Below are 22,830 nucleotides of genomic sequence, written 5' to 3'. Positions count from 1 at the left end.
TTATATTAAAATTAATTAAAATAAATAAATAAAATGTTATTTAAATAAAAATAATTTAAATAAATAAATACATTAAATAAACAATAAAATAGCATTTAAATAAATAAAATAAATGTTTTTAAAGTAAAAACAATAATTAAATAAAATTACATGAACAAATAATTTTGAAACAAATAAAAAATAATTAAAATGATTAAATAATAAATTCATATATTATATGTATATGATTAAAATAAAAAATACAACTTTATTTAAATAAAAATAAAGTAATGCATTAAATAAAAATAAATTAACAAAATGTTATTTAAATAAATCAAATAAATGTGATTAAACTAAAAACATAAATTAAAAAATACGATTAAACTAACAAAATACATTTTAATAAAATAAAAAAGAATTAAAATAATAAATGAATACAATATGTTAAAATAAATACAATTTTATTTAAATGCAAATAACTAAATACAACTATTAAATGATAAATTAATACATTATATTTAAATAAATAAAATTAAAATAAGGTGAAACTAAGTAACTAGGCTACAAAAATTTAATAAATTGATTAAAATAAAAAGAGAAATGTGATTTAAATAAAAATAATAAAATAGTACACGAGTGTTAAAATATGCAATGATGAAATGTAATAGAAACTAAATATTGTACAATATTGTATTGCACAACAAATGTATAATATTAATTTTCCACAGTACTAATTGTGTTTTATAGCTTCCTTTTAAATCTATGTGACTATCTGTCATATCTGATGGATTTATAATTACAGCAGATTAATCCAAATCTTTCACATGCTAAAACAAATGGACAGTTTTTTTAAAAACATTCACAAAATTAGTTTTATTTTCAATAATTTTGTCCCCAAAATGATGCCTATAGGTCAGAAACACACACACAAATGATTTTTCTAAGACTATGGAGACTTGATTATTAACATGAGCAAATGATGCACAAGACCTCCAGCTGATATTAATGCATTAAATAATGCTTATACAGTGTATAACCAGAGATATATATGACCGATCCCCAATGTAAATGTGTGTTACAATGCTTGCATACATCGCAGGATAAACCACACACACACACACACACACACACACACACACACACACACACACACACACACACACACACACACACACACACACACATATTTGAATTATTATTCATGCCCCAAAGGAAGATGATACTTACAAGACCTTCATTTGCATTCATGCAAATTGTTTTCAGGTATACATAGCATCATATTCATATAGGATTGTTGCTGGCACGAATCTGTAAATGTGTGTGTGTGTGCGTGTGTGTGTGTGTGTGTGTGTGTGTGTGTGTGTGTGTGTGTGTGTGTGTGTGTGTGTGTGTGTGTGTGTGTGTGTGTGTGTGTGTGTGTGTGTGTGTGGTTTATCTCTCCATAAGTCTTTATATGACAGAATAACTATCTGTTGTTTTTAATCAACTGTTTTTTTGCCTCCATTATTATTGTAATTGCTGAATCATAAGCCAAAAAAACGGCTCTGAGTTGGGGAAACCCTTTATAATATCGAGGGTTATTATCTAAAAAAAACATCTATAACGTCAAGATAAAGCACACTACTACAGCAAACACTTTCAAGGGCACATGCTTTAACAATCCAGAGAGATTTCTGACTCATTGTGACTCAGCTTGGCTGTTAAAAATGTTTAATATGTTGTGTTTCTTGAGCAAAAAGTGATGTTTCATTTCTTTTTGGGTGTGTTGCGCCCTCTAGTGTTTCGAGAGAATGATGTAAAACATGATTTTTATTTATTTTTTGACCTTAAAAAGAATATCTAGAGAGTAAAAGCAGAGTTTGTGTCTGTTTGTCAGACAGTACAGGCAACCATACACAACATACGGATAGAACTGTTTTACACGGACAATAAATACGGATGAGATAACCCAATATTATATAAACACATGTAAATACACGAGCCTGGGGTTTTCAGACTGAGGTCCGGAGAAAAGCAGTGTACATTTTTTTAAATAAATAAAAGATGAATCTAACAAAATACATACATTTTAATAAAATAAAAAATAGTAAAAATAAAAAATAATGAATTAATACATTATATAAAAGTAAATTGATTAAAATAAAAAATAAAAATGTATTTAAAAAAATAAAATAAAGGTTAAATAAAAATAAGATTTAACTAACAGAATAAATACATTTGAATGAAATAAAAAATTATTAAAATAAATAATAAATTAATACATTGTATTAAAGTAAATTTATTAAAATAAATAAATAAAATTATATTTAAATAAATAAAATAAAGGTGATTAAATTAAAACATAAATGAAATAAAAATAAGATTAAACTAACAAAATAAATACATTTTAATGAAATAAAAAGTATACAAAAATACATCGATTAAAATTAAATTGATTAAAATAAATAAAATTGTATTTAAATAAGTACAATATAATTAAACTAAAAACAAAAAAAATAAATAAACGTAATTATTTAAATAATAATGAATTATATAATAAATGAATACATTAAATTAAAATAAATGAATAAACTAATAAATATGTATTTAAATAAATTGAATAAATTTGTTAAACTAAAAACATAAATAAAAATAAGATTAAACCAACAAAATAAATACATTTGCATAAAATAAAAAATATATGAAATATCAAGATAAACAGTCACAAGACCGCTGAATTCACGCGACACAATGCGAAGTGTTGTTTTCGCAGTTTGACCACTAGATGGAGCCCATGTCCACGCACTGCTTTACCACCATAATACGAGAACTAGCTAGCTAGTAACGATTTCATAGTAACATGATGGTCTTTAATTTACCAATATATGATCGATTCGAGATCGTAATTAATGTTTTTAATATAAGTATAATTACTTTTCACAAACAACAGAAAGCCGTGCATTGTTAACCAAGTTAACCTGCCGTGTTTGGTTTAAACTTAGGCTACTCTTAGTCTTAGGACTTACGTTTGACTCTTCGCGGGATTTCTCTTACGTAATACGCGGGGTTCCCGTACGCATGTACGCGCATGCGCACACTTCAGCTGTAGATGTGGATTTTAGATAGATAGATAGATAGATAGATAGATAGATAGATAGATAGATAGATAGATAGATAGATAGATAGATAGATAGAAGCTTAAAAATTAGTCTCAATGTCTCAGAAATAGTACATATAAAGGCAGCTTAATTGATTCTAAATGAGCCTCTCCAACGGTCAAATTTTGAATTTTGACAGTTGGAGTTTGAACAGTCTCTTGGCTCATCTGAATATTCCGTCAATGAAAGTTTATGGGATTTTCCGAGTTTTGATCGCCATTTTTAGACAAAACAGTAAGTCGGATCAGTCTGAATAGATAAAGCACACCAAATCAGAACAGTATGAAGATCTTGTCTGAGTTTAGTGGATGTAGCTTGAGCCTAAGAGGAGTAGAACTGAGAAATATCAGAAGAATAAAAAGTTTTTCAGGCCAACTTAATGATAGAAAAGAGATTTTTTCCCCTGAAATCAGTCATAAACTTTCAATTGCCGTCCATCATCAGCAGCACATTGCGGGTGTCTCAAATACACACTATCAAGACATCATGAGTGTGGGCATCACAGGCGCGCGCAGCATTTTTCCCCGGGAACGCGCCCGTGATGCCCACAAGTGCTGCCTACGTAGACAGATGATCAGATCCCGGTGTTTGAGGAGCAGAACTACAGCCACGCCGAGCAGAAACTCTTTCAGTGTTGATCTGAAGAGTGAAGAGTTTATATCGCCTCTGGAAAAGTGTTAGCCGGTTCATATGGTGCGCGCGCAGCTCGCCCGGGAACGTCATTCTAACGGACCCGTTAACTAGACGACAGCTGATGACGGGAACGATGATCGGGCACGAACGAAGATTACCGGGTTTACCGGCCAGCGCGTCCCGTAGGAGATTCTCACGGGTCGGGAGGAAACACAGCAATGGATCCGTCCAGTGAGTTCACTTATAACGTTATTAAAGGACTGATTTGTCATTCATAAGCTATCCCTTTGATATTATATATATAAAGTAGGGTAAACAACCTATATATAAAATCAAAGCAAAGAAATACTAAAAAAAAAAAAATGCTGGGTTGTTTTAAACCCAATTTTGGATAAAATATGGACAAACCCAGCCGTTGTGTTGAATTTTTCTATTACACATTTTTAACCCAACGTTTTGGGTTTGTCCATATTTTTTTATTTAGAGTGTGATTTTAGGTCTCTTAAAAAACTTTTTTCCATATGAAGGTCACACACGTGTAAACATTTTATACCTTACTTCTGATTATTTTAAAAATGCCTTTTTTTTTAGTTTTACACTTGTTCCAGTACCAGACTTTCAATATTTAAAATGAAAAAAAAAAGTTTCTTATATTTTAAAAAGCTATGCTCTAAACAAAGTGCGAAATAAACATGAATCATTTATTGTGTTAAAATTATTGATATGATTATGAATATTACACAAATCACAACCGCCCCACAGTTGCAGCCTATTTCCGCCACAATAAACTATTTTGCACTGGAAAAAAAAAAGTTTGTTCATAACTTTGAAAAAGTCAGTGTTGAACTTGAGACTAATTATTAGTCGTTTGATGCATGAGTATGTGTTATTGTGCATAATTTCTATTCAAGTTGTTTAAAATTTTATTTCCACCACATCATATACCACATCCAATATTGAGATGGAAATGACACTGTAGTGGAAAGGATTTCTCATGATTTGATCTTCATACATTGTTATTAAACAAGTGATCATGTGAAAAGTATGTTTTAAGTTAGTTAGTTTAACTTTATTCTGTTTGTCATAGAGCAGAAATGTGTCTGGTATCATAACATACATAAATCCATAAATATGAATAAATGTAACAGAATTATACTACATAATTCCTTGAAAATTTTTCATGGATCCCACAATAATATTACAACGCTTAATCAGAACAATCAATTACAATAGCGCCATAATACCAACTATTTCCTTGGAACAAATAAAAAATAGTGAGGTTAGAGATTTTATTTATGGCCTTAAAGATGAAGAAACACACATTTAATACTGACGCAATGAAAAGGAGCTTTTGTGCCACTGCTACTGAAATACAGGATTTAGACAAAATCCTCAAAGTATTATAAAGGTATTTAGAGGAACTACGCATTTGCACATTGGCGTTCATTAGTGATGGACAGCCAGATTAAAGGGATAGTTCACCCAAAAATTAAAATTAGCCAATAATTTACTCACCCTGAAGCCATTCTTTCAGACGAATACAATCAGAGTTATATAAAAAAATGGCCTGGGTCTTCCAAGCTTTATAATGGCAGTGGATAACTGTTTCTGTTTTGAAATCCATAAAAGTGCATCTGTCCATCATAAAAGTGCATCTATCCATCATAAAAGTTCATCTGTCCATCATAAAAGTGCATCTATCTGTCATAAAAGTGCATCTGTCCATCTTAAAAGTGCGTCTGTCCATCATAAAAGTGCATCTATCCATCATAAAAGTGCATCTATCCATCATAAAAGTTCATCTATCCATCATAAAAGTGCATCTATCCATCATAAAAGTGCATCTATCCATCATAAAAGTGCATCTATCCATCATAAAAGTGCATCTATCCATCATAAAAGTGCATCTGTCCATCATAAAAGTGCATCTGTCCATCATAAAAGTGCATCTATCCATCATAAAAGTGCATCTGTCCATCATAAAAGTGCATCTATCCATCATAAAAGTGCATCTGTCCATCATAAAAGTGCATCTATCCATCATAAAAGTGCATCTGTCCATCATAAAAGTGCATCTGTCCATCATAAAAGTGCATCTGTCCGTCATAAAAGTGCATCTATCTGTCATAAAAGTGCATCTATCCATCATAAAAGTGCATCTGTCCATCATAAAAGTGCATCTGTCCATCATAAAAGTGCATCTATCCATCATAAAAGTTCATCTGTCCATCATAAAAGTGCATCTATCTGTCATAAAAGTGTATCTGTCCATCTTAAAAGTGCGTCTGTCCATCATAAAAGTGCATCTATCCATCATAAAAGTGCATCTATCCATCATAAAAGTGCATCTATCCATCATAAAAGTGCATCTATCCATCATAAAAGTGCATCTATCCATCATAAAAGTGCATCTATCCATCATAAAAGTTCATCTGTCCATCATAAAAGTGCATCTATCCATCATAAAAGTGCATCTGTCCATCATAAAAGTGCATCTATCCATCATAAAAGTGCATCTATCCATCATAAAAGTGCATCTGTCCATCATAAAAGTGCATCTATCCATCATAAAAGTGCATCTGTCCATCATAAAAGTGCATCTGTCCATCATAAAAGTGCATCTGTCCGTCATAAAAGTGCATCTATCCATCATAAAAGTGCATCTGTCCATCATAAAAGTGCATCTGTCCATCATAAAAGTGCATCTATCCATCATAAAAGTGCATCTGTCCATCATAAAAGTGCATCTATCTGTCATAAAAGTGCATCTATCCGTCATAAAAGTGCATCTATCCGTCATAAAAGTGCATCTGTCCGTCATAAAAGTGCATCTGTCCATCATAAAAGTGCATCTGTCCATCATAAAAGTGCATCTATCTGTCATAAAAGTTCATCTGTCCATCATAAAAGTTCATCTGTCCATCATAAAAGTGCATCTGTCCGTCATAAAAGTGCATCTGTCCATCATAAAAGTGCATCTGTCCGTCATAAAAGTGCATCTGTCCATCATAAAAGTGCATCTATCTGTCATAAAAGTTCATCTGTCCATCATAAAAGTGCATCTGTCTGTCATAAAAGTGCATCTGTCCATCATAAAAGTGCATCTGTCCATCATAAAAGTGCGTTTGTCCATCATAAAAGTGCATCTATCCATCATAAAAGAGCATCTATCCATCATAAAAGTGCGTCTGTCCATCATAAAAGTGCATCTGTCCATCATAAAAGTGCATCTATCCATCATAAAACTGCATCTGTCCATCATAAAACTGCGTCTGTCCATCATAAAAGTGCATCTGTCCATCATAAAAGTGCGTCTGTCCATCATAAAAGTGCATCTGTCCATCATAAAAGTGCATCTGTCCATCATAAAAGTGCGTCTGTCCATCATAAAAGTGCATCTGTCCATCATAAAAGTGCGTCTGTCCGTCATAAAAGTGCATCTGTCCATCATAAAAGTGCGTCTGTCCATCATAAAAGTGCGTCTGTCCATCATAAAGTGCATCTATCCATCATAAAAGTGCATCTGTCCATCATAAAAGTGCATCTATCCATCATAAAAGTGCATCTATCCGTCATAAAAGTGCGTCTGTCCATCATAAAACTGCGTCTGTCCATCATAAAAGTGCATCTATCCGTCATAAAAGTGCATCTATCCATCATAAAAGTGCATCTATCGTCATAAAAGTGCATCTGTCCATCATAAAAGTGCATCTGTCCATCATAAAAGTGCATCTATCCGTCATAAAAGTGCATCTGTCCATCATAAATGTGCATCTGTCCATCATAAATGTGCATCTGTCCATCATAAATGTGCATCTATCCATCATAAATGTGCATCTGTCCATCATAAAAGTGCATCTGTCCATCATAAATGTGCATCTATCCATCATAAAAGTGCTTCTGTCCATCATAAATGTGCATCTGTCCATCATAAATGTGCATCTATCCATCATAAATGTGCATCTGTCCATCATAAAAGTGCATCTGTCCATCATAAATGTGCATCTGTCCATCATAAATGTGCATCTATCCATGATAAAAGTGCATCTGTCCATCATAAATGTGCATCTGTCCATCATAAAAGTGCATCTGTCCATCATAAATGTGCATCTGTCCATCATAAATGTGCATCTGTCCATCATAAAAGTGCATCTGTCCATCATAAATGTGCATCTGTCCATCATAAAAGTGCATCTGTCCATCATAAATGTGCATCTGTCCATCATAAATGTGCATCTGTCCATCATAAAAGTGCATCTGTCCATCATAAATGTGCATCTGTCCATCATAAAAGTGCATCTGTGCATCATAAATGTGCATCTGTCCATCATAAATGTGCATCTGTCCATCATAAAAGTGCATCTGTCCATCATAAATGTGCATCTGTCCATCATAAATGTGCATCTATCCATGATAAAAGTGCTTCTGTCCATCATAAATGTGCATCTGTCCATCATAAATGTGCATCTATCCATCATAAATGTGCATCTGTCCATCATAAAAGTGCATCTGTCCATCATAAATGTGCATCTATCCATCATAAAAGTGCTTCTGTCCATCATAAATGTGCATCTGTCCATCATAAATGTGCATCTATCCATGATAAAAGTGCATCTGTCCATCATAAATGTGCATCTGTCCATCATAAATGTGCATCTATCCATCATAAATGTGCATCTGTCCATCATAAAAGTGCATCTGTCCATCATAAATGTGCATCTATCCATCATAAAAGTGCTTCTGTCCATCATAAATGTGCATCTGTCCATCATAAATGTGCATCTATCCATCATAAAAGTGCTTCTGTCCATCATAAATGTGCATCTGTCCATCATAAAAGTGCATCTGTCCATCATAAATGTGCATCTGTCCATCATAAATGTGCATCTATCCATCATAAAAGTGCTTCTGTCCATCATAAAAGTGCATCTGTCCATCATAAAAGTGCATCTGTCCATGATAAAGATGCACTTTTTATGATTGATAGATGGGTGAGTAAATCATGGGGTAATTTTCATTTTTTGGTGAACTGTGTCTTTAAAGCAGTGCAGTGCATGGAGTTGATCCGTGTGCTTCCTCCTCCAGGTCGAGCTCCTCCAGCGGCACGGGCAGATCCACGGAGAGTGTCGGGATCCGACAGCCGGCCAAGAACAAGATCCGGCGCCAGCGTCTGTCGGCTGTGTTCGGCCGCGGCCCTCGCAGAGACTCGGCTGAGGTGACGGACGATCCCTCAGAACTGTCCAATCAGGTCTCGGCTCCAGGCATCCTGAAGATCTTCGGCACTGAGATTTGCGAAGGAGCGAATTACAAGAGCGTTCTGGCCACGACACACTCCAGTGCCAAAGAGCTGGTCAAAGAGGCTCTCGCCAGGTGAGCGGAGAACACTGCGATCGTTCTACACTACACAGCAGTCAGAACCCAGGCAGCAACGGCCCAGATCCGGGCCACACGCACTCTATAAAACACTGGGTTAAAAACAACCCAATATTGAAAATATAGGCCAGAACACATGTTGGGTTAATTTCACCCAGTAAAATGGGTTGTTTATTTAACCCATCATACTGGGTTGATTAATTTTTACTAGAACACTAGCTTTTTTCTTTCTTTTTTACTTCATGCATGAATTAATGTTTACAGATTAACTTAAATCCTCTAAACGTAAAAAATAAAAAAAATGCTCCACACAAACACTGTTTTGCATGATCATTTCTTTATTTTTTAGCATATTTTACAGTATATTTTATATAGTTTTGCATTATTATTGCATACGTTTAAGCTCGTTTAACAAATATTAGAAGTAAAAATTAAAAAATGTTGTCACGTTTCCACCGTAACGGCACTGGATCTCGTGCCGGAGCTTGTGTCATGTTCATGAACTTCATAACTTCAGCCGCCGCCCTGCGTTTCACTCGTTGCAGGAATATGAGGCGACCGGCTCCATAACCTGTCTATAAACAATCGGTGTACAGTTCTGAGAAAATATTTTAACTTTATAAATAAGCAATTATATTCTGTATGTTTTTTTAATAAAATCATACAATTTCATTCAAGGCATCAGGCGTTTCCATCACGCAAAAAGACCCGCGATAAATAACTCAATCCCTGGGTTGTTATATCTGACCCAGGATCTGGGTTACGCAAAAACTACCCAAACACTGAGTTGTTACATCTGACCCAGGAGCTGGGTAACACAAAAATGACCCAAACACTGAAAAAATAACCCAATATTTTTAGAATGTGTGGGTTCTTCGCATACCAGATGTGGGCCGGATCTGGGCCGACACTGTGTTGCTGTCTGCGAAGCTCAAGACTAAGTAAATTATTCAGCAGTACTATTGATTTGACTGCACTGACACTATTGGTTGAGAGGAACGATTCTATTGTCTTCTGTAGAGCTGCTTAGCGGAATTGAACTTGTTTCATAATGAATAAACTTTACACAGTAATTGAACTGATGACACTATTTTCATAATATGCATAATTTGAATTTGTCTTATATTTGATTTCTGTTTATTATAGTTAAGATGCTTTTAAACAATTTCTATTGTATAAGCACTATAGAAATAAAGGTGACTTGACATATATTTAGGTTCATATGAAATATGAATAACTGATAATAATGAAAAGGTTGTTGTCATGAAGTTGCGCTGGTCTTTTCTCCTATATTGTGTCGTATATCCGAGTGAGACGCTTCTGGAACAAGAACGAATGTGGGCGGGGCTTGATTGTGTCTGTGGGGAATTGATTGGATGGTTGTGGTTTGCTATTGGCTGATGTCATGTGAGTGACAGGTTATAGCCCCGCCCACATCATCAGAGAAGAGAAGAGATGCTGCAAGAGGAACTTATTCTGATTCAAGATTATTAACACAATAATGATGTGCACATCATAATTCATTCTGCAAAATTCCATAAAAAAAAGAATTGCCTATTTTAATTTCATGGTGACTTTAAATTTATAATGCTGTTGCTGTGATGAACAAAACCACCAGAAGGTTTTCTGAAGGCTTTTGGAAAACAGCCTTTGTGCACATTTGTTTAAATTTCAAACTGCATGTGAAGGTTTCATACCAAAAGTCTCGATTGGTTTGGAGAAGTTGGAAACTCAAGGCGACATTAATTCTTTGGTGAACGCAAGCCAATTTGGATAGAAAGCTGCGTCAGCACAGAGACTCCTCTGTTCTTTCCTAATTCTACAACTAGAAAGTGTGTGTGAAAGTGCCTATGTTTTTCCAAGATCTTAAAGTGCGTTTGTTTTTTGAACGAGATTAATACTTTTATATAACAAAGATGCATTAAATTGATCAAAAGTGACAGTAAAAATATTTATAATGTTACAAAAGAATCTATAAATGCTGTTCTTTTGAGCTTTCTATTCACCAGAGAGTCCTGAAAAATAAATTGTATCACAGTTTCCACAGAAATATGAATTGTTTTCAACATTGATTATAATCATAAATGTTTCTTGAGCATCAAATATTCATATTATAGTGATTTCTGAAGGATCATGTGACACTGAAGCCTGGAGTAATGATGCTGAAAATCACTTTATATCTTGCACTTGCGAGTTTACACCTCGCAATTCTGACTTTATGTCTTGCAATTCTGAGAAATAAAGTCAGATTGCGAGAAGTAAACTTGCAAATGTGAGATAAAAAGTCACAATTATCTTTTAAAATGTTTTATTCTGTGGCGGAAACAAGCTTCCATAGAAAACAGCCGTTTCACATTAGAATCATATCTCACTGTTTTTACTGTATTTGTGATCAAATAAACAGCCTTTGTGAGCCGAAAAGACTCTTTCAAACACATTAAAAACCCTGAACCCAACACTAGTGTATGTATATATCCTACCAGCTGTTCTGCTGTTTGTATTATTTCAGATACTCCCTGAGCAAAGAAGAATCGGATGACTATGTGTTGTGTGACGTGATCGGCTGTGTGGACAGCGAGCGCTGGAGGACTGAATGTGTTCGTGTGGTCGGAGACGACGAGAAGCCGCTCTTGCTGCAGTCGCTCTGGAAGCCCAGAGAAGGTTTCGCTCGCCGATTTGAGATCCAGCGCAAGGCCACAGTGGAAGAAAACAACTCTAAAGACAAAGACACGGTGACCGCTGGTAAACCTCACCATAATCACTTCTGCATGTGGATGAAGATGTTTGGTGTTTTGGGCCACTAAAATGCTATATTTTATGAACGCATTGGCGTATTGGTACGAAAATTGGTGCGTGTCTTCGGCATGATGCCTTTAAGGTACTCAAAAAGTTTTGGGATAGCGCCACCTTGTGGTGAAAAAATATTAAGTTTGATGTGGCCCCCTGGTTGAGAAAAGTTATATCCACATTGAACCCTTTCTTCTAAAACACTTGATGTTTAAAGTCCCCCTGTAGTCAATAATTTTATCCATTAAAACTCATCTTTGAACAGCAAAATGGCATTTCACTTCATGTCTTAAAATATCTTGAATGTAACTCGATACACCCTTGCCTCATTTAGTATAAGCGGTTCTATGAATATGCAAATGAGCCCTGCCTCCACTCACTCACTCACTCACTCAGAGATCCACTCGTTGACGATCACACGTTGATCTGATTGGTTACAAGGTAGTTTGTGACGTCAGAAACACCAGCGATTTCAAACCGTGTTTTTGAGACTGTCTTTGGTTCACTGCAGTTTTAAGCAGAAAATACTCAGCAATGCTGTCGACTTATGAATTTACACATGGTTTGTCTGAAAGCATATTAAAAACACCACATAGACAAATAAACAACATTAAATGCTGGATTTTCACCACTTTAATATTTTCAATGTCTCATTCTCCAGGCATAAACGCACAGGCACGGAAGCTGCAGAAGACCCGCTCTCGTGGGAGATCGCTCCGGCTGGACGATGGAAAACACAATATGTTTAAGAGTCTCAGCGAGACGAACCTGAGAGTTGAGGATCACAAAACCCTCACGGAGGATCCAGAGACCGAGGTCTACAAACACACACAGTGTCCCGCTGGTGAGCGCGAGGAGACGGAGAGCAGCGATGACAACGACACACAGTTTTCCATTCATCCGCCTCTGGATTTTCCCTACTTTCTGCTTCTGCAGGGCTTCAGTTACACACAGGTAGGACAGACTCACACTATATCCATCGCACTTCCTCGTTCTTTCCTCCATCACAACACACACTTTTTCTGGAATTGTATGCCATTTTTATCAGTAGCTGACTGTGTTCACATCCACTACTTTCTTTATGTGAATAGAAGAAATTTAGGCCCTGAAACTCATTTTCAACAAAAGGTCAGTGAAACGAGGTGCAAACCTTTCAATAAAATGTTCAATGTTAACCTTAAAACATTAACAAATATTATATATGGATTTATTATCTAATTTACTTTTCATTTATTTAAACAAATTTAGTCAATTTGGGACATAAATACAATAATAATTGTATAATAGTATCAGTATTATTATTGTCAGTATCTTTCAGTCACAGTGTAGAAAGTTTCCAATTTATGTTATTTCTTTGGCTTTAAAATTTTTAACTCTTTCCCCACCAGCTGTGTTTCCATACACCTATTTTGGGATAAAAACAAAATGAGAAAAGCAGCCTAACAAACACTGTTTCTGGAAATTTCATTTGCTGTGAAAGTTTTTATCAGTAGCTGTGTTTACATCCACTACATTCATGCGAATTTTGGGATATTGCATAAAAATGCTGAATTGAAACTGCAAGATGTGCATTAATTGAAAAATGCGCATAAACAACGTATAAATAATTGTTTATCCGATAAGAAGACATGCATATAAACTACGATGGAAACACATTTACTGAATAAATCCTTTGATGTGCAACAAAACCCTCAGCGGAGGCTGTGATTGGATAACTGGAGTAACCAGCGGACCAATGGCATCGCAGCATCTCTGATGTTGGTTTGGTGTTTCTGAAACGCCTTTCGTCTGACGCTCTGAGACTAAAACTCATTTATGATGGAGGAAAAAAGTATGGAAGCTTGTTTCCGCAACAGAATAAAAATGTTAAAAAGTAAATTACGATTTTTTTATCTCGAAATAAAAAATAAAAACAATTCTCACAATTGCGAGTTATAAACTCAAAATAGCGTGATATAAAGTTGCAATTGCGAGAAATAAACTCGTAATTCAGACTTTTTTTCTCAGAATTGCATGTGTATATCTTGCATTCTGTCTTTATAACACGCAATTAGGAGATATAAAGTCAGAATTGCATGATATAAAGTTGCAATTGGTAGATAAAAAGTCACAATTATCTTTTGAAATGTTTTATTCTGTGGCGGAAACAAGCCGATTGCAGATGTACAGTTTATTACTGATATTTTGCACCAATTTCCCAGGAAGTGATGATTTTATTCTCTTGCATCGTTATTTTAACTTCTGCATCAATATGAACTTCAGTTTCATGTCTGATGTTTTAAGTTATTAATCTGTGCTGTTACGTAAGATAAAGAATTATAGGGATTTTCACTCTTTTTTTTGTTTTAGGATCATAATTCAGTCACTGATCAGATTTTACAATCTTACAATCACAATGATACACTCCCTTTAAACTGGATAATACAACACAGGTGACGTAAATGCACTGTGGAAAAAAATGATCCCATATCCCTTCGATTCCACTGGAAAATAACAGAATGTGCCAAACAGAGGAAAAAAGGCATGAAAAATGACCACGTATGTAAAAACAGGCCCAGTGTTGGACAGGAAGTGATGCGTCCAGAGACTGAACACATTTCCTGACAGATAATCTCTGTATATGGAGTGATGATCGGCCGTAAATGATCAAATAGATACATGCGCGCACACACACACACACACACACACACACACACACACACATGCTCACTCACACACACACACATGCTCACTCACACACACACACTTACACTCACTCACTCACACACACACACACACACACACACACACAGACAGACACACACATGCTCACTCACACACGCACACACACACACACACACACACACTCACTCACTTACACTCACACACACACACACACACAGACACACACACACATGCTCACTCACACACACACTCACACACTTACACTCACTCACTCACACAAACACACATGGTCACTCACACACACATACACACACACATGCTCACTTACACTCACTCTCACACACACACACACACACACACATACATACGCTCACTCACTCACACACACACATGCTCACTCACACACACACACACACACTCACAAACACACTCACAAACACACACACACACACACACTTACACTCACTCACACACACACACACACACACATGCTCACTCACTCACACACACATGCTCACACACACACACACACATGCTCACTCACTCACACACATGCTCACTCACACACACACACACACACACACACTCACACACACACACACTGAGATAATGACCTGATGAAGACCTGATCATGATCACCCCGTCGGGTTTATTCTGAGAGTGATAATGCACAACCGGCTGGATGTACATTATCACTGTAATGTATTTCCTTGTCTCGTCAGGATTTTGTCATCTATCCCCTGATCAACAGCAGCTCAGTGTTCGGACGGCGTGTCGATCAGAGCGACTCAGAACGCCTGAATCTCTGGGCTCCGGATCTGCTTCCTCGTCACTGTCTCGTCCGACGCCTCGACGTGAGACCCGTGACGCTCCTGAAACCCCTGGACGGAGCCGAAGTGAAGAGGAACGGAGCCGCTGTCCGGCACGAGGTGGAGCTGCGCTCGGGAGACGTCATCGCTCTGGGAGATCATTACCTCTTCATGTTTAAAGACCCGACTTCTGAACGCCCAACTCTCTGTCAAGTGTGTGTGCTGTCAGAGAAATCCAGACGGCCTCGAGGCTTCAGAGACCCTGAGGGAGCAGAGCTGGCGCTGGCGTATGACGTTGAACATGAATCCCGGGTCCTGGAGGAGATCTTCTCCACGGTTGATCAGGATAAACACACACACAAACTGAGCGCTGCGTTCCTACTGTGTTTGTGTTTCCAGCGATCCGTCAATCACTTCTCAATGCCGGCCCTCCGAAGACTCCTGTTACACACAGCCAATCATCTTCAGACGCTCGTGTGGGTCAGTCATTTCAACTTACTTAAAGGTGCATTGTGTAATATTTCTGAGGATCTATTGACAGAAATTCAATATAAGATCCATAACTATGTTTTCAGTGGTGTATAAAGACCTTGCATAATGAGCCGTTATGTTTTTATTAGCTTAGAATGAGACATTTATATCTCCATAACCGCGGGCGCCCCCTTCTATGGAGGTCGACATATTGTGTCGTCATGTTTCTAGCGTAGCCGACAGCGAACACACAGCGCTACAGCGAACACACAGCGCTACAGCGAACACACAGCACTACAGCGAACACACAGCGCTATACAGCGAACACACAGCGCTACAGCGAACACACAGCGCTACAGCGAACACAGCACTACAGCAAACACAGCGCTACAGCGAACACAGCGCTACAGCGAACACACAGCGCTACAGCGAACACAGCGCTACAGCGAACACACAGCGCTACAGCGAACACAGCACTACAGCAAACACAGCGCTACAGCGAACACAGCGCTACAGCGAACACACAGCGCTACAGCGAACACAGCGCTACAGCGAACACACAGCGCTACAGCGAAACACACAGCGCTATACAGCGAACACACGGCGCTACAGCGAATACACAGCGCTACAGCGAACACACAGCGCTACAGCGAACACAGCGCTACAGCGAACACACAGCGCTACAGCAAACACAGCGCTACAGTGAACACACAGCGCTATACAGCGAACACACAGCGCTACAGCAAACACAGTGCTACAGCGAACACACAGCGCTACAGCAAACACAGCGCTACAGTGAACACAAAGCGCTACAGCGAACACACAGCGCCACAGCGAACACAGCGCTACAGCAAACACAGCGCTACAGCAAACACAGCGCTACAGCGAACACACAGCGCAATACAGCGAACACACAGCGCCACAGCGAACACCGCGCTACAGCAAACACAGCGCTACAGCGAACACAGCGCTACAGCGAACAGGCAGCGCTACAGCGAACACACAGCGCTACAGCGCTACAGCAAACACAGCGCCACAGCGAACACAGCGCTACAGCGAACACACAGCGCTACAGCGAACACACAGCGCTACAGCGAACACACACCGCTATACAGCGAACACACCGCTATACAGCGAACACACAACGCTAAGGCGAACACACAGCGCTACAGCAAACACACAGCGCTACAGCGAACACACAGCGCTACAGCGAACACACAACGCTACAGCGAACACGCTACAGCGAACACACAGCGCTATACAGCGAACACACAGCACTATACAGCGAACACACAGCGCTACAGCGAACACACAGCACTTTACAGCGAACACACAGCACTACAGCGAACACACAGCACTATACAGCGAACACACAGCGCTACAGCGAACACACAGCACTACAGCGAACACACAGCACTTTACCGCGAACACACAGCACTACAGCGAACACACAGCACTACAGCGAACACACAGCACTACAGCGAACACACAGCACTTTACCGCGAACACACAGCGCTACAGCGAACACACAGCGCTACAGCGAACACACAGCACTACAGCGAACACACAGCACTTTACCGCGAACACACAGCACTACAGCGAACACACAGCGCCACAGCGAACACACAGCGCTACAGCGAACACACAGCGCTACAGCGAACACACAGCACTACAGCGAACACACAGCCCTACAGCGAACACACAGCACTACAGCGAACACACAGCACTACAGCGAACACACAGCGCTACAGCGAACACACAGCGCTACAGCGAACACACAGCACTACAGCGAACACACAGCACTACAGCGAACACACAGCGCTACAACGAACACACAGCGCTACAGCGAACACACAGCGCTACAGCGAACACAGCGCTACAGCGAACACACAGCGCTACAGCGAACACACAGCGCTACAGCGAACACACAGCACTATACAGCGAACACACAGCACTATACAGCGAACACACAGCGCTACAGCGAACACACAGCACTACAGCGAACACACAGCACTACAGCGAACACACAGCGCTACAGCGAACACACAGCACTATACAGCGAACACACAGCACTACAGCGAACACACAGCGCTACAGCGAACACAAAGCACTATACAGCGAACACACAGCGCTACAGCGAACACACAGCACTACAGCGAACACACAGCACTATACAGCGAACACACAGCACTACAGCGAACACACAGCGCTACAGCGAACACACAGCACTATACAGCGAACACACAGCGCTACAGCGAACACACAGCACTACAGCGAACACACAGCGCTACAGCGAACACAGCGCTACAGAGAACACACAGCACTACAGCGAACACACAGCACTTTACAGCGAACACACAGCGCTACAGCGAACACAGCGCTACGGAGAACACACAGCACTACAGCGAACACACAGCACTTTACAGCGAACACACAGCGCTACAGCGAACACAGCGCTACAGAGAACACACAGCGCTACAGCGAACACACAGCACTATACAGCGAACACACAGCACTATACAGCGAACACACAGCACTACAGCGAACACACAGCGCTACAGCGAACACACAGCACTATACAGCGAACACACAGCGCTACAGCGAACACACAGCACTACAGCGAACACACAGCACTTTACAGCGAACACACAGCGCTACAGCGAACACAGCGCTACAGAGAACACACAGCACTATACAGCGAACACACAGCACTATACAGCGAACACACAGCGCTACAGCGAACACACAGCACTATACAGCGAACACACAGCGCTACAGCGAACACACAGCACTACAGCGAACACACAGCACTATACAGCGAACACACAGCACTATACAGCGAACACACAGCGCTACAGCGAACACACAGCACTATACAGCGAACACACAGCGCTACAGCGAACACACAGCACTACAGCGAACACACAGCACTATACAGCGAACACACAGCACTACAGCGAACACACAGCGCTACAGCGAACACACAGCACTATACAGCGAACACACAGCGCTACAGCGAACACACAGCACTACAGCGAACACACAGCACTTTACAGCGAACACACAGCGCTACAGCGAACACAGCGCTACAGAGAACACACAGCGCTACAGCGAACACAGCGCTACAGAGAACACACAGCGCTACAGCGAACACAGCGCTACAGAGAACACACAGCGCTACAGCGAACACAGCGCTACAGAGAACACACAGCGCTACAGCGAACACAGCGCTACAGAGAACACACAGCGCTACAGAGAACACACAGCGCTACAGAGAACACACAGCACTATACAGCGAACACACAACGCTACAGCGAACACACAGCACTTTACAGCGAACACACAGCGCTACAGCGAACACAGCGCTACAGAGAACACACAGCGCTACAGCGAACACACAGCACTATACAGCGAACACACAGCACTATACAGCGAACACACAGCACTTTACAGCGAACACACAGCGCTACAGCGAACACACAGCACTACAGAGAACACACAGCACTATACAGCGAACACACAGCGCTACAGCGAACACAGCGCTACAGCAAACACACAGCGCTATACAGCGAATACACAGCGCTATACAGCGAATACACAGCGCTATACAGCGAACACACAGCGCTACAGCGAACACAGCGCTACAGAGAACACACAGCGCTACAGAGAACACACAGCACTACAGCGAACACACAGCACTACAGCGAACACACAGCGCTACAGCGAACACACAGCACTACAGCGAACACACAGCACTATACAGCGAACACACAGCACTATACAGCGAACACACATCACTACAGCGAACACACAGCGCTACAGCGAACACACAGCACTACAGCGAACACACAGCACTACAGCGAACACACAGCGCTACAGCGAACACACAGCACTACAGCGAACACACAGCACTACAGCGAACACACAGCGCTACAGCGAACACACAGCACTACAGCGAACACACAGCACTACAGCGAACACACAGCGCTACAGCGAACACACAGCACTACAGCGAACACACAGCGCTACAGCGAACACACAGCACTACAGCGAACACACAGCGCTACAGCGAACACACAGCACTATACAGCGAACACACAGCACTACAGCGAACACACAGCGCTACAGCGAACACACAGCACTATACAGCGAACACACAGCGCTACAGCGAACACACAGCACTACAGCGAACACACAGCACTACAGCGAACACACAGCGCTACAGCGAACACACAGCGCTACAGCGAACACACAGCACTACAGCGAACACACAGCGCTACAGCGAACACACAGCACTATACAGCGAACACACAGCACTACAGCGAACACACAGCGCTACAGCGAACACACAGCACTATACAGCGAACACACAGCGCTACAGCGAACACACAGCGCTACAGCGAACACACAGCACAACAGCGAACACACAGCGCTACAGCGAACACACAGCGCTACAGCGAACACACAGCGCTACAGTGAACACACAGCACTACAGCGAACACACAGCGCTACAGTGAACACACAGCGCTACAGCGAACACACAGCGCTACAGCGAACACACAGCGCTACATTGAACACACAGCACTACAGCGAACACACAGCGCTACAGCGAACACACAGCGCTACAGCGAACACACAGCGCTACAGCGAACACACAGCGCTACAGCGAACACACAGCGCTACATTGAACACACAGCGCTACAGCGAACACACAGCACTACAGCGAACACACAGCGCTACAGCGAACACACAGCGCTACAGCGAACACACAGCACTACAGCGAACACACAGCACTATACAGCGAACACACAGCACTACAGCGAACACAGCGCTACAGTGAACACACAGCGCTACAGCGAACACACAGCACTACAGCGAACACACAGCGCTACAGCGAACACACAGCGCTACAGCGAACACACAGCACTACAGCGAACACACAGCACTATACAGCGAACACACAGCACTACAGCGAACACAGCGCTACAGTGAACACACAGCGCTACAGCGAACACACAGCACTACAGCGAACACACAGCGCTACAGCGAACACACAGCACTACAGTGAACACACAGCGCTACAGCGAACACACAGCACTACAGCGAACACAAAGCGCTACAGCGAACACACAGCGCTACAGCGAACACACAGCACTACAGCGAACACACAGCGATACAGCGAACACACAGCACTACAGCGAACACACAGCGCTACAGCGAACACACAGCACTACAGCGAACACACAGCGCTACAGCGAACACACAGCGCTACAGCGAACACACAGCACTATACAGCGAACACACAGCACTACAGCGAACACACAGCACTATACAGCGAACACTGACACAATGATGAACAAGTAACAATAATATTCGCAATAACATAGTTTTACTGAATAATTAAGTAAACATAATTTCTTAATTTATCCTTGTAAAGAAACCTCATTGCTGAACTGCTACTCTCTGCTGTCTCAGACGACGACATAACTTCCTGTTGGCCACAGTAACTTCTGTTGGTTGCAGTTCGTAACCTCACCACTAGATGCCGCTACAAATCACACACTGCACCTTTAATTGAACTTAATTTGTGTCAGTATTGTCCGAGTAAAATAAAAAGCCACCCTCGCCACCTCGTACATTTATATTATTTTTTAAACAACTTTTATGAATTATTTTCCCACATTAGTATGATTAATTCCTGAATTAATCAGATGGTTAAATGAATCGGCTTAGTGAATGATTCAATGTCTCTTGTTTTGTTCATGACTGAATCAAAGTTTTGAACGAATCTGTCGAGTTAATAACTGATTCTTAAAGACTACTGGTGTAATGATGTAACATGCAGAAAGAGTCGCTGAAAAACCTGGCCTATTAAAGAGAGAGTTCATTGTGTCATTATTTACTTTCCCTCATGCTGTTTCAAACCTTTCTTTCTTTTGTGGAACGCAAAAGAAGATATTGGTATACTAAACCATTTTGGTTCCCATTGACTTCCACTGTATGGGAAAAAAATTACAATGGAAGTCAATGGGAACCGAAACTGAAAATATATTATTTTATGTTCAGCGGGACAAAGAAAGTCATTCAGGTTTGGAACGACATGAGGGAGAATAAATTATTTTTGGGTGAACTATCCCTTTATATTTGAGAACTGTACTTGTAATAAAGCATACGAGTCAAGTGTTATTAGGGATGCACAATATATCGGCCACCATATCGGTCTCTGCTGATATATTATAATTTATAATGTTATCGTTATCGGCCTGATAAGAAAATTTGGCTGATATATTAAAGCCGATAAATAATGTATTATTTCCTTCAGCTGAGACACTTCAGAGCCGCACTGTTCAACATGATGGTTTTAAATTGTATGAAATATGATTGAAATCACATCAAAAAAGGAAAGTACATTTAAGTGCAACATGTGCAGTACAAATCGGCTACATAAATTTATAATGAAAACATCATTATAATTGTGTGCTTGGGAAATTATGAGACTTTTGTTTTTTTAATCAGGCTCTCAAAAATGAAACAAAAAAGTTTGATTAAGATTTATCAGCCAATATATCGGTTATCGGCTTTCAAATATGAAGGATTATCGGTATCGGCCAAAATGTTCATATCGGTGCATTCTTTAGTGTAATGAATTACTTTTATGGTGCTTTTTCATTCTTTATGAAACATAAAGGCTTCGGTTCTCATTGTAACTGCTTGGAAAAGTCTTCACATTTCTCCTTTTGTGTTTTAAAAATGGATTCGAGCTACAAGAGGGTCAGAAAATGAGTAAAATGCAAGATTCATCACGTTATAAAATGTTGTTGTGTATCTTTTATACCTTAATACAGAAAAAGGCGAAAGAACTTGCAGCGTTGCAGCCTAAAATGTAAGAACAGAAACTTATTTCTCATCAATTCATAACCAGAGGAATTAAAATTCAGTATCTCAGGCACAGCTTACATTAAACCCAGATTCTCTGG

At 40.0% G+C, this 22,830-nt stretch overlaps 1 protein-coding gene across 1 annotated transcript in view; it reads left to right on the top strand.

Annotated features, from left to right (window-relative positions):
- Window positions 1-3,642: 3,642 nt before the first annotated feature.
- The window catches only part of LOC143737937 (ras-associating and dilute domain-containing protein-like), a 41,602-nt gene continuing 22,414 nt past the window's right edge, over window positions 3,643-22,830 (top strand). Inside the window, exons 1-6 of the mRNA XM_077229742.1 lie at window positions 3,643-3,980; window positions 8,835-9,119; window positions 11,632-11,864; window positions 12,571-12,863; window positions 15,296-15,862; window positions 22,699-22,736. Coding sequence (XP_077085857.1) covers window positions 3,871-3,980; window positions 8,835-9,119; window positions 11,632-11,864; window positions 12,571-12,863; window positions 15,296-15,862; window positions 22,699-22,736 — 1,526 coding nt within the window. The 5' untranslated portion in view covers window positions 3,643-3,870. The remainder of the gene's footprint in view (window positions 3,981-8,834; window positions 9,120-11,631; window positions 11,865-12,570; window positions 12,864-15,295; window positions 15,863-22,698; window positions 22,737-22,830) is intronic.

Source organism: Siphateles boraxobius, unplaced genomic scaffold (genome assembly GCF_051911475.1).
Source record: "Siphateles boraxobius isolate OS27281-9 unplaced genomic scaffold, OSU_SipBor_1 131, whole genome shotgun sequence".
Classification (NCBI taxonomy): Eukaryota; Metazoa; Chordata; class Actinopteri; order Cypriniformes; family Leuciscidae; genus Siphateles; species Siphateles boraxobius.
This window is presented reverse-complemented; position numbering and strand designations above follow the sequence as displayed.